Source organism: Haemorhous mexicanus, chromosome 6, assembly GCF_027477595.1.
Source record: "Haemorhous mexicanus isolate bHaeMex1 chromosome 6, bHaeMex1.pri, whole genome shotgun sequence".
NCBI classification, from domain to species: domain Eukaryota; kingdom Metazoa; phylum Chordata; class Aves; order Passeriformes; family Fringillidae; genus Haemorhous; species Haemorhous mexicanus.
The window spans coordinates 34,185,567-34,198,567 of NC_082346.1; the positions used below are offsets into that span (position 1 = coordinate 34,185,567).

Sequence of the window (13,001 nt, forward strand, 5' to 3'; positions counted from 1 at the left end):
AAGAGTCAGTTTAAGAAAGTCAATGAAAATGGATTTTCTAAAGTGAAAAATTTTTGCAGAACATTTAAAGAGAAACAAGAGGACAAGAGGACTGCCTTTCAGTCTCATTGAAACCACTTCCCATGTCACAGTGAAGATAGAGTTTCCCCAATCACAAATTCAGAAAAGAGGCAGTCTGGCCAATCTTAGCACGGAGATACGAAAGAGGAAGGATCATGAGTATGTGTTGTGAGTAAAATCCCAAATCCCAAGCTAAAGCCCTTTACTTAGCAAGTCATACTAGGTGCCTCAGAGTGTCCAAGCCCCTCACAGATTCACAGGGGGATCTTCTCCCTGAGCAAAAATCACATCTCTTATCTCAACCTGTACAAACTCCATGCACACACGAGCTGCAAGGGAAGCCTGATACAGCTTATCTCATCTGCCCAAGGTTCCCAAGGGAGAAAATACATATTAACCAGAGATGTAATACCACACTTCCTACTTTGCAAAATCTTTTGTTAATCTGGACTATTTATTCTTATTACAAAAAAAAAAATCCTCAAGATTGTTTACAGTGTCTCCTCAACACATCAGAAATCCATCTTTTTCCTTTTTCCTATGGGAGGTGACAGCCTCCCATACTATCCTGCACTTTCATCCCCAGTCACCTTGCTGTATCTACATTTGCTGTCATTGTCACATTCAGAAGGAACATCTCCCCAGTGGCAGGCAGGTTTGACAGAATGCTTCCCAGGGCTCTTGTATGTTAAACTGGGACACCATCCATGAACTTCCTCCTTCTTTTCTTTTATTATCTGCAGGACCATCCACCATGTAACCTCCCAAAACATCCTGAATGCAGAAAATGCATTTACATTTTCCTTACCCTTTCTAACACTTCAAAGGGCTTTAATGCCCCAGTGCTGTAATTAGAATTCTGCTAGCTTCATCCTAGAGAGTCCTATCCTGCTTGCTGAATTGATTAAGCAAAGGAAGTGAGAAGAACTGAAAAAATTATAAATGATCACATTTTGTCTATTCCACAGAAGCTGCTGAATAAGAGAATAGGGAAGGAGAAAAAGCATAGGAGAACAAAGAATGGAAAAATGCAAACCTAGCCAACTTCCTTAACCATTCAAGAGCATGCCCCGAGAAACACAAAAACACTGCAGCTATACATGCTCAGGCATTCCAGACTTGGCTTGTCTTCTTCTTAATGACACAAAGTTTCTTAAAACTATAAAGGCTGATTTTCTATTTCTCTGCAGAGGGGCAATTTTTTCTAAAGCCTTAAGCACACACAGCATACAATTACTGACCTTGCTTTCAGCAAAGAATTTAGTTTTATCCAATGTTTTAATTACAAACAGTACAAATATTTAAGATGTTAAAGGCTCTTATTGTGAAATAGTCAGGACCAAAATAATGCCCATGCCTCTCACAACAAATTTATAACAGTAGCTTATATGCCATTATGATTCAAATTGTGTACACAACAAAAAAATCCAGCAGCCACTTGCTGACAAAGCAAAAAAAAAGAAAACTGTTATGCCTGCCTTGGTTGAACAGTCCTCTGATGGACTATATTAATTTGTCCTTCAGCTGAGCAGTGGCTTTTGCACTTCACCACGTGAATAAGCTGACACACAGTGTCACACACAGTGTCACACACAGGGTCACACACAGGGTCACACACAGTGCATCGTGCAGCACACAGACAGGGGCCCCTCTGCCACCCTGCCTTGCAGCCACCACACCCCAGCAGAGTGAAAAAAAGGAAACAAAGCCAGCAAACTGCACCCTCTTGGCACTGCCACAGCACAGCCTCGCTACTGACCACGTGTGCAGCACGTGGTTCTGGGAAACACAGCAGCAAAAGGAAAACAGTGACCTCCTTTATCCCATGAGGGATGGGACATTATTTCAATGCTATAAGTGTCAATGTGCCAGTGAAAGACTGTAACACTTTATTCACTGGCACTTTATTCACTTGACACCAGCTGCTCGAGAAGTCCAAATGCTCCATCAGTGTCAACACATGCAGAGAAAAAGACTCTTTTCTGAAGGCTGGATGCACCAGAAACATCCAGAACATCCATGGCTTTGTCTCTACTACACCACTGAACTTCACAACATTTTCATGTTCACTTCCCCACTCCTATTCATTCCATTCCATTTCCCATGCAGGTGGTTCAAAGCCCCAGCTGGTTCAAGAGCAGGTTTACAACCTTGCCATGCCTGTCTGCCAGCTGCTACAAGGCAGATTTCCCCATTGCCCCAAACGTCCTCCCTCCTTGTGAGCATTCCCAGTGCAGAGCTGGAAGGCTCCAGCCTCTGCCTGGTGAGCCACTTTAGCTCAGCACCCCAAGAGCAGAGGCCTTGCCATGCAAAGCCACCCCAGTCAAGATGAGGCTTCTTTTGCACCTGGATAAAAGCACTGGCACACAACAAAGATGCAAGAGAGCGGGGAGATGAAGAGCCCTGGCAGGTAAGACCAGGCCCAGCACTGCTCTTTGGTGCTGCAAAAGGGGCTCAGATCAGCCAACCTGGTGTACTGAAGCACCCCAAGGGGAAGAACCAGCTTCTGCAGCTGACAACATTCTTCTTCTTATTCGTCCCTGCAGCTGAGTGCTGCTGGGATTCTTCTTCTCATTCATCCCTGCTGCTGAGCACATACACCATGGCAAGCACAGGGAGAAGAGCTCTGGAAACCTTTGGAGAGTGCCAGAGATCCTATCTCCTGGCACAACACCAAAATCAAGAAGAGTAAGAGACTCCTCTCCTCTAGATTTCTAAAATATCTCTTCAGAGAACCAAGTAAACTTAGAAGCATTTTCTTACTGCAAGTTAATTTAAAATTCAGGTGGGAGCATGGAAAATGCAGCTGATTTTGAGAAAAAATGAAGAAAGGTATAAATCCTGGCATGCTCACAGAATATGTAGAGTTGGAAGGGACCCACAGGGATCATCAAGTCCAACTTGTCTCTCTGCACAGCACCATCCCCAGGAGTCACACCCTGTGCCCAAGTGCACTGTTCAGAAGCCTCTGGAACTCTGTCAGGTTTGGGGCTGTGAGCACTTCCCTGGGGAGCCTGTTCCAGTGCCCAAACACCTTCTGGGTGAAGAACCTTTCCCTAATATCCAACCTATTGACAATTACCATTCCCTAGGGCCCTGTCACTGCTCACCACAGAGAAGAGACCAGTGCCTGTCCCTCCTCTTCCCCTCATGAGGAAGCTGTAACTGCAATGAGCTCTCCATCAGTCTCCTCATGAGAGACAAGCAGAGAAAAAAAATCTTTAAAAACAGGAGCTCATCATAATTTGGCCATCCTTCACTGACAGACTTCCTAAACTACTTTGGGACCACAGTCCAATGGTAGCTGGAATTTTATAGTTTCATATTAAATTTCTCTATACCTTTCTAGTAGAAAATACAGTTACTATAAAGCATAAGACAATACAGAAGCTATCATATTCCCTGTCCTCTTCAGGTTTCTTACTTCTCCTACTGTATTTTTCCCTCTACCAACATATACCAAAAAAAAAAAAAATTTGTGGCTACAAATCCCATTCTAATTGATTAATTATCTTCAGGTAGATGACAAGCTACTTAACTCTAAATCCCTGCAGAACTGCCATCTTTCCTTCCCAGAAGCTGCTTGAGATGGGACTCATTCTCCTTGGGTGGCATCTTTTAAAGATGACTTTATGAATAGCAGCAGTAGTCTGTACCACATCACAGGGGTTAGTAGGAGGCTCTAAGAGTAGGAGTCACTTCATCTTCTTGGTTCCTCAGCAGAGCTCTGTGATGCCTGCACACTCTGCTGCAATCACAAGAGGAGGATGCTTCAAGAAAAGGTTTCAAAGCCTCAAATCTAAGTGGGTTCCTCAGTCAGATCCACCTGCAAATGACAGAGATCTAGAGAGAAACAGGGATTAATACTTTTTTCTTCTTTTGTTCTCCATTGACTGGCTTCACTGACAAGCACACTAGATTTGAGAATTTCCCCTGCATGTTCCCAGCCACACTGAGCACACAGGAGTAGCACCTGCACCCCTCCTGCAGCTCTGGGGCATGGAGGAAGGGCAGCTCCCAAAGCTCACTCGTGGCAGAGCTCATTGTGGTACCACCCACTGCCTTTGCTGGGTCCTGCCCTTGCTCCTCAAGAGGGAAAGTTGGGAAACACATTGAGGTGACCTGGTGTGACCTCCATGCAGCAGCACAAACACCAGCCAGGCTTTCTTAGTCACTGCTGGTCATGGCTTATAAATTCATACGGATTCAAGGATATTACAGGCCAAATTTCAAAGATTTTTTGTTAATAAAAATAAAGTCACACCCCCTCATCATTTTCCTGTTTGTGGAGTTAGAGGTTTATGCACATTTTATGTGCAGTTTTTCCACAGACCTGTGCCATATCACTCAGATAAAGAAAATTCACTGCAAGACACTGCTGCCATTTGGCACTGTCATTAGCTTTTAAATTCTGAAATTAGCACTCTAAGGCACCTCTCTTATGACATGCATCACTGCCTGATACTCAAATTCTGGTTACACTTAACACTACAATTTTTTTGAATAAAATGCAAAGAAAATAGGTATTTTTAGTCAAATCTATACAATTCTAGATATTTACACATTGTTGTCTAAAAAACTGTAAGTTTGCCACTTCCATTTCTTCTTAAAAATTTGAGATGTCATATGAAATTGTAAAATAATATTTTCTGGGCTATTTAGATTTAAAAAACCCAAAAAAAAAGAAAACTACACACAAACCAAAACCCACAACAACAACCAAATCAGCCTTTCTGGCTGTGGGAGGTCTGCCCTGTGCAGCTGGCCCCTCAGTCCAGCACTGCTCCCCCCAGATGCTGGCACAGAGCAGCACATAAACTGCAGCAAAGAGGGTGCAGCCATCACACTGCTGGCTTTGCTGAGCCCCAGATGTCATACAATACCTGTAGTCACCCCAGCAAGTCCAAATATATTGGGGCATAAGCACAGCACACGTTAGCCCAAAGGTGAATGAGTGCAAGGGTCATTTCTGCACTGGTTTCATGAGGGAATTCATCAGCAAAAGAAAAGTTTTTGCAACTTTCTAATACAAAGATTTTACTGTTCTTGTAGGAAACAAGCACCTGTCTTGCAGGACAGGACAGGACAGACAGCAAAGTAATACACTTATTTACTAATAAGAAAACCTTTACTTTTGTTATTAGTAAAATGCAAACAGAATAGACACCATTAACATGCATGAGTAATCTGCATAATTTTATGGACAGTAGGTTTGTAGAGTGATATTTGTACAGGGACCGTGCTGACAAGCCATTGATTATCAGTTGTTCTGGACAGATTTGCATAATGTTCCAGACTCTCTTGAATTTTATCATCTCAATCTGGCAAAGAGTATTACATTTTTCTAAAACAATAAGCATATTCATTTCCTCTCAAAATAATCAAATAAACCCCAGCCTGTTTCCAGTAGCTATGAGGAGTCTGCAGGAGAATCAAAAGCCTCCCTGGGAGGCACTGTATTTTTAAAGCTCCTTTATACCTGCAAACAATCACGATTTAAGGGACATGATTTAATGCAGCCACTGAGTTGACAGCATTATGCCTCTTCTGAAGACTTCAGGCTCTGGGCTGTCATGTCACCTTTACCAACAATCATTTCGTTTGGGTGGTTTTAAGAAATAAAAACAACGAAATCAAACACAAACAAACAAACCACACAAGAGGCTCTCTGTTGTACTGAATTTATAGTAGGCAATGATATTTACAAAAGGAAAATGGGACTTCCCATTTCCAAGAAGCTGAGTGCTATAAACTCCTCAAGATGAGCTACTGGTGCCCCCATGTGTTTAAGTGAGATTTTTACTGTCGTCCTATGCAGGGTATCATAGCCCTGAAATTTACATTACATGCTTATTCCCTTCCACTCCTCAGAAAAAGGAAAACAACTGAAAACCAAACAATAACAAAAACAAAAACAGAAACAAAAACCCCTTAAATATTGGCACGAAGTTGTAAGCATGCAAGGAAAGAAAAAAAAGCCTGCTCTCTTACTTCATAAATGCCGTACCAGACAGAAAAATAAACCTCAATGTTTTCTGAAATGTGGAATGCATTTCTTTATTTTATTCTTTTGTTCTCTTTTAACATAGATGCTTCTTATCTATAGAAAGCTTGAACATAGCCCAGTAAGGTTTGCATACTATTTTAGTGATAAGCTGAGCAATAAGTACAGAAACACAGCTATTCATTAAAAATTCCTATTTTGATTTTCTGTGTTTTCCAGTCTTTTTATAGATGCTGCTAAGTGACTCCAGTGTAGCTTTCCAATACGATGAACTGACAAGGAGAGTGAATATAATGAGAGAAACTAGACTAGTTAATATGAGTTTATTTCTTTTTGGAATTGGGGGATGTACAGAAAAAGAAATCTATTAAGTGGCCGGCAAAAAACAGCTGTTCCCAAGACACCCCTTTCAGGCACTAAAACCATTTTCTCTTGGCTTTCATCGTGCAGGATCTGTTTGGCTCCTGCCACGGTGCTGTGCCATGCACCATCTGCTGGCTGCAGCACCGGAGCACAGGGAATCAGCCAGCCAAGTCCCATGGCTGGCACACGTTTGTCCTGTTCCACTTGCCCAGCAGAGCCCAAGCAAAGGAGGAGAGCTCACGCTGCCTCTGCACCTCCCTGAACTTCACAGTCATTCCCCAGTGCATTAAACTTTCCATCAGGCATTTTCTAGACACCACTCCTTTTTAACAGCCTGACCTGAAGTAACAGTAAATTGACAAATGCAAAGTTAGGAGAAGATTAAAAAAAAAAAAAAAAAAGCCACGTGTTATTTGATTTTGACATAAGAAAAGGCAGAAATTTCCTTCAATTAAGAAGCTGTATTTTTTTTTAGCCATCAATAAGAAAGCTGTAATTTTTTTTTTAAATCTATCAACAGGAAAATTATCTAATCACTTCAAAAAGAGAGCATATGCTACTAAATGTATTTTCTGAAGAGTGTCCTTTTTTTTAGTTTTCTTTGGTATAGAACATGCTTGTGACTGCACTTTCTACAGCCAACTCAGCCCTAAACTTTTTTTGGGGGGAAGGGATAGGGTGGGTATGAAGGTAAGGAAGGGAATGATCATGTATAGTTCCTTGCAACACATCCACCCTCTGGTCTTTAGAATTTTAAAGTCAAAATAGAATTATTTACACCAGAAAAAATTTAGAAAGCTGAGATGAAAAATGAGCGTGATCAGGAAATCTGCTTGTGAACTAACAGCAATAATATTTTTGTTGTGTATTCAATTATTAATCTCTTTTTCATGGAAATAATAATAACATGGAAAATGTTATTATAATAATCACTCAAACTTGCAACCATTTCATGATAATCAGGTTGCTAGAGTAAACTTCTGACATGCATCATGTCCTGTTTGTACTATGGCAGCCTAAATTTGTTTCCAAATTCCAAAGCCATAAAAATTAATTTTTCCTGACAGTATGTTGCTTGCAGGTGTACACATACAATGGGTGAATTCTTGTCCTTTTGAAAGCCAGAGGTACCTCTGGAGCTGTGGCTCAGCTGAAGCTGATGGCAATGACAGCTATCAACACTCCTGCAGGTCTGTGCTGCTGGGGCTATTTCTGACAAAAAACATTTTGTTAAGTAAAACAATTTTCTGTAGGAACATACTAAATTTATTAAGGTCTAATTGATAGAGGGTTGTTTTTATGCTGAAATGTAGTATCTAGTCAAAATGAGAAACAAAAGCACCCCAGAGCAGTCAGGGCCTTAATGGTGAGAATGCAGGCATGAAATGAACCTGGTTTTAAAATTTTTACATTGGTCACTGAAACCCGCAGTCTGAAAAGTGGAAGCACAGCAGCGTGGTTGGAAGTGAACTCTTCTGGCAGCTCAGAATTTCTGATAAATCATAAGCCTTTCATACCCAACTTTACTGTCCATTACTTTCAGGCAAAAAAATCCCAGTGAAGACAGAAGAGTAGTTCAGAAGAGCAGCTGGTGAATTACCACTTTGCCAAGATAGTATTGATAATGAAAACCCTGTTTTGCTGTGACACAATAATTCTAAAACCTCTTTCTTTCCTTCTCCTTTAGTTTCCCTTTCTATTATCATCTTGAATTTTGTAGGCACTTGCACATGGAATTATTAGCCAGTGATAACAGTGTGAATATGTCATGGCAAATGTCCATTTACCAGTCCATAGGTGAATTCTTCAGAATGTGAAACCTTGTACTGACATATAAGCTTATTTTTTCAGAATGAAATGCAAGTTTTGATGGATTAGCTATCCTATAATTCACGGTGAAAATTCACAGAATTATACGGAATTTTTTAAAAAAGCAGAATAAGAAAATATTGTGTGCAATGATGTAAGGCCACGTTAACCTTGAAATGCAAACACTTTCTTAAGGTAGAAATTTCTAATCAGATAGTTTTAGACAACTATCTATAGATAGACACATAGAAGAAAAGAAAGAGAAGGAGAAACCAAAGAAAGAGTAGGAGATTACTACCTGAAAAACTTATCACAGAATACTCTATAGAAAGCAACATTTGATAAAAGGTCTGATTTGCTGGCCTATTTCTACACTGACTGATAATGTTTACCCCACAAGACTGTTTTGCTTTTGCAGAAAATTTTTAATAAATGGTTAAATATCCATGGTAGGCTTGGGAAAAAAAAAAAAAAAAGAGTCACCCTCATCTGAGCAAGAGGGCAAAGTTAATTATGATACAGCTACTGGATTTATCACCTTTCAGTTTTACTCTATAACATACACAGATGGATTTTTTTATTAAAAAAAAAAGGAGAAACAGAAAACATTTGTCCAGCCTGCTGTTTGTGGAAGACTGTACAGACAACTGGAAAACCAGCATTACTTCAATCTCACAAACACTAGTAAACTTTTGATATTTATACAAAGAGATGCATTGTCTGATTTTGCTACCACTGTAATTAGAAAGTAACATCAAACAGCTGAGATGAAATATTTGCCAGTAATTCAGATTTGCTAATATTTTCTAGATTTCTCTTTTAAAAAAAAGGTCTAGGGAAAAAAGGCAAATAGGGAGTAAAATTACTCACTTCTGCCATCTGTGCCAATTTCTCTATGTGTGAACATTCATAAAGGAGAGAAGGTACAGACCAAATTATGCTCTTTAAACTTAGTCTCTGTTAGTTAAGTTTGCAGAAAAATGTGTGTCCATCAAAGTTTCTTTGAAAAAAATATATGTATATATGCCTAGGTCTGCAATTATCTGGTAGAAACACCTATTCAGCTTTAATCCTCTCCTCAGCCTCCATTGAAGCAATTGTATCTGTTTGGTTAGGACAGTCTGTAGATCACAATGAGGATAAAATAGAGCACATAGACTTATGAACTGTGGAGTCTTACTGCACTGTCAGACTGATTTAATTCTGAGAGGAAGGTTGAGGGGTTCTGCCCTGTTTTGATGTTCACACATAAAAAATAATATCTGGAGTTTCATACCTTCAACCTCTTGAAGTCATGCCAAAATAAAAGGTGGTTTGTTCTGTTAAAATAGCAACACAGTGAAACATTATCCCAATATCCTAACATTTGAGCCAGATATTTCCAATTATTTACATAGCCATAAAAGACTGATTCCAAGGAAAATTTACACAGTGTGAGATCAGAGGTCCTGGCCAAAAAAAAAAAAAAAAATAAAGCTGAGCCCAGAGCATTCATCCCTGCAGCATGGTTTTAAGGTGCTACTTGTGGATACAGGGAGAGGAGCAGCCCCAGTGTAAAGTTTATTCCTTTATCTCACATGGCACCACAAACACTTGATCTCTTCTGGTTTGCAAATGCTTCTAAAAATCCATGGAATTTGGACTCTACAGATAATATTTGTTTTCTGTGAAAAATATATGTATACATAATATTCAGGAATAATTTAGCAAACCCATTGCTTTGAGGCATTAGAGATCAGACAATGCCAAGACAACATAATTTTTTCTGGAAAGTCTGTACATTAAAAAACCCCACTACTTCTGCCAAAAACATTACATTAAGGAAGGTGAAAGATGGATGGTGATTTCAAAACAAAGATCAAGCAACAACATGGTGAAGACATCTACGACTTTAAGCTCGGGGTATACTTACTGTATCTAAAAAAAAACATTAATTATTACCAAAGCATATTAAAAAAATTAATCTTAAAATAGAAATTAACTACCTTCAATGCTCTGTGGACCAACAAGATTCGTAGCCTGATGTGCTGGATATTCTACCCTGGGTCTGGCAATGCCCAATTGCTCCATCACCCCATGGAGGAGCCTCTGAATATCTGCTTCAGTGACCCTATCAGGCGTCCTAGGGCTGTGGCTAAAAGCTGAAGCCAATCCAAATGCCAGCAGAAATACTATGTTGCAAAGCAGGGTAGATATCATAGTGGCAGCCGCTTTCATCCTGTCAAAAAGAAAGGAATTTGATTATAAATTATAGTGGGAGGGAAAAGGTCCTATACCTGTGGTGGAAATAACACCTGATCCTACTATTGGACTTTACAGTTTACTACCACAGGTTCTAGGGGCAGCTGGAACTCCAGCCTGCTGGAAACTGGGTGGGGGGAGCCAGGGTGGGAATAGGGTGGATATGTTATTCTCTTCTAAAAGAAATATTAAGCAGAAAACTGCAAAATCAATTTGCCGATTTACATTTTCCCATAACATTAATTAGCAGTCATTGCAAACAGAATGAATCCACTTTTTCATTTGACAAGAATACATCATCCACTCCACCATCCGCCCCTCCACCCCCTCCATGTTTATTATGCTATTTATAAAACTCTGGTCTAAAAGCCAAGAACTCTTCATCCAGGAACTGTGTTTTCCAGGCTCTATTTTTGCATTGCCTGGAAAATCAATAATAAGAGACTGCCGAACAACCTTATGTATTTTGTTTGCACCTTAAGACAAAAGGCTTCCGATCTCACATGCACCGTCTTTCCCACCTGAAGCAAATAGGTTTCATTTGTTTCCTTGAATCCCTTTCACTGAATGGCAGCACAGTACAGTTTAATTAGGAAAAAAAAAAAACAAACCAAAACCAACAACAAAAGAAACCCACAACGAGCAAGTCCGCTTACTGCCCTCTGATAGGCTGAATTTTAATCTGATGCTTGTTTTCTTAAAGCTCCTTTCCCCGTCACATCAGAGCCTAACTAAAATGCATTACTTCCAGTCCTCTGGATACACAAACCCCGCGAATTCCCCTTTTATTCCTTAACACACGCACAGCTGCCTGATTTCTTCACGCCAGACGTTTAGAGATGCTCCAGTGCTCTAGCCTCCGGCGCAAGGCACCTGGAAACGTTTTTGAGGCAAAAATGGCTGAAACCCCCAGTTCTGGGAATATTCCCCGCTACGCCTGTGCGCGGCTCCCCCGCCGCACCACGCTCCTCCCGCAGCCCTCCCGCTCCATCGGCCGCTGCAGCCTGCGCTTCGGGGGAAATCTGCTTTTCACAGAGCACCCCCGCTGCCCCCGCCGCCCGCACCTCCGCTCCCTAGCAGCCGGGCCGCGATCCCCTCCCTTCTCCCGGGCCCCCGGGCGGCTCGGTAGCAGCACGGAGCCGCCGGACCGGAGCGCCCCGCTCACCTCCCGCTCCCAGCGCGGCTCTGCGGGGGCGGCGGCTCCGCGGCCGCGCATCCTCCGTGCGCAGCCACGGCCGGGAGGGAGCTGCCCGCGGGGACCCGCCGCGACAGAGCGCCCCTGCGGGGCTTTGTCCCACAGAGACACAAAGCTCGGGGAGTTATTACAAACCTCCCTTTTAAACTTAACAGTCTAAAAATGAAACGGAAGGGTTTTGATGCATTAATGGTGACAGAAATAAGATATTACATATTCCCGGGAGAGTATCCATCTTCCTGCTGTGATTTCTGTCTCTAGAATAATATGATCAGTGGTTTACTTATGGGATGATAGTGTTACCTAACTGCAGGTTTGCAGGGTAGCAACACAGCACCCATCTCCAAGGACTTGGAGGTAAATGGTTCCAGATTAAGCAAAGGTAGACACCTCTGGAGCAGAGGTTACCAATAAGATAACTACAAAAGCATCTTGCTAAATGAAGTCTCTCACCTAACACAGCACTTGGCAAAACGGTAGCTTCTAAAGGTTATTTTATGTATGACACCTTCACTGCTACTGAGGGGAATCATCACATCCCAGTTTAGTACAGCTATCCACAGAAAAACTCTGAGATTATACCCCATAAACCACAACAGTTCCATGAGCTACACTTGCACATGTAGATGTTTTTGGGTTTTTCCTGGTACCTTATGTAAGGTGTAACTTGCATGATTTAGCAGTAGGGACTTCCACTTGACATCTAGTTTCTTTCTGTAAAACATAATCAACTTTATATAAAGGACTGTATGTCCAAACTGCTCTGCAAAACCTCTAAAAACAGAACCTAAAGATTTTTTTTTCCTGCTACAAGTTTCTTTGTGAGGGCCCTATCAAATTCCTCCTAAGAAGCTAAGTTTAGATGTTTCAAGACTAGCTTGCATGGATGATCAAAAGTGGCTTACTGCACCACATAGGATAGACACATTTTTAATATGTACCAATATTTTGAGTGCTAATGCAGCTTTGACAATTACAAGTCTTAGTCTTCCAAACAAAAATCAGTGTGACACCTCACTATTACAGGAGTCAGACCTCATTTTCTTCCTGACACTGCCTTTATCTCGTTCTATTTCCTGCTCCTACCTCCTTGCATCAGCCATGACAGCTGCAAGTTGTTTTGCTGATCCTTACTTCCCTCAGTGAGGTGATCCAAAACATGGTGCTCCGGTGCCTGCTTAGCCTATTGAGGGATCTGCCAGCACCAGCTAAAGGCAGGGGGTAGGGGCATGTTGCCAAGAGAAGCAGCTTCCTCTTTGGATGGCGGTGAGCTGCCTTACTCACTCCTTTACTTCATGAAACTGAAGCTTCCCATTCTTAACCACACCA

The 13,001-nt window shown here is 41.4% G+C and overlaps 1 protein-coding gene across 2 annotated transcripts in view; it reads right to left on the bottom strand.

The window, feature by feature from the left end:
- The window catches only part of SCG5 (secretogranin V), a 30,055-nt gene extending 18,348 nt beyond the window's left edge, over window positions 1-11,707 (bottom strand). The window contains exons 1-2 of one of the 2 annotated variants that reach the window (XM_059849799.1): window positions 11,643-11,707; window positions 10,222-10,454 (exon numbers count right to left, since the gene is read on the bottom strand). In XM_059849799.1, the coding sequence (XP_059705782.1) occupies window positions 10,222-10,453 (232 nt within the window). In that variant the 5' untranslated portion in view covers window position 10,454; window positions 11,643-11,707. Of the gene's footprint in view, window positions 1-10,221; window positions 10,455-11,282; window positions 11,418-11,642 lie in introns of those variants that run through there. The other variant, XM_059849798.1, reaches the window with a different exon arrangement.
- Between the last annotated feature and the right edge of the window lie 1,294 nt (window positions 11,708-13,001).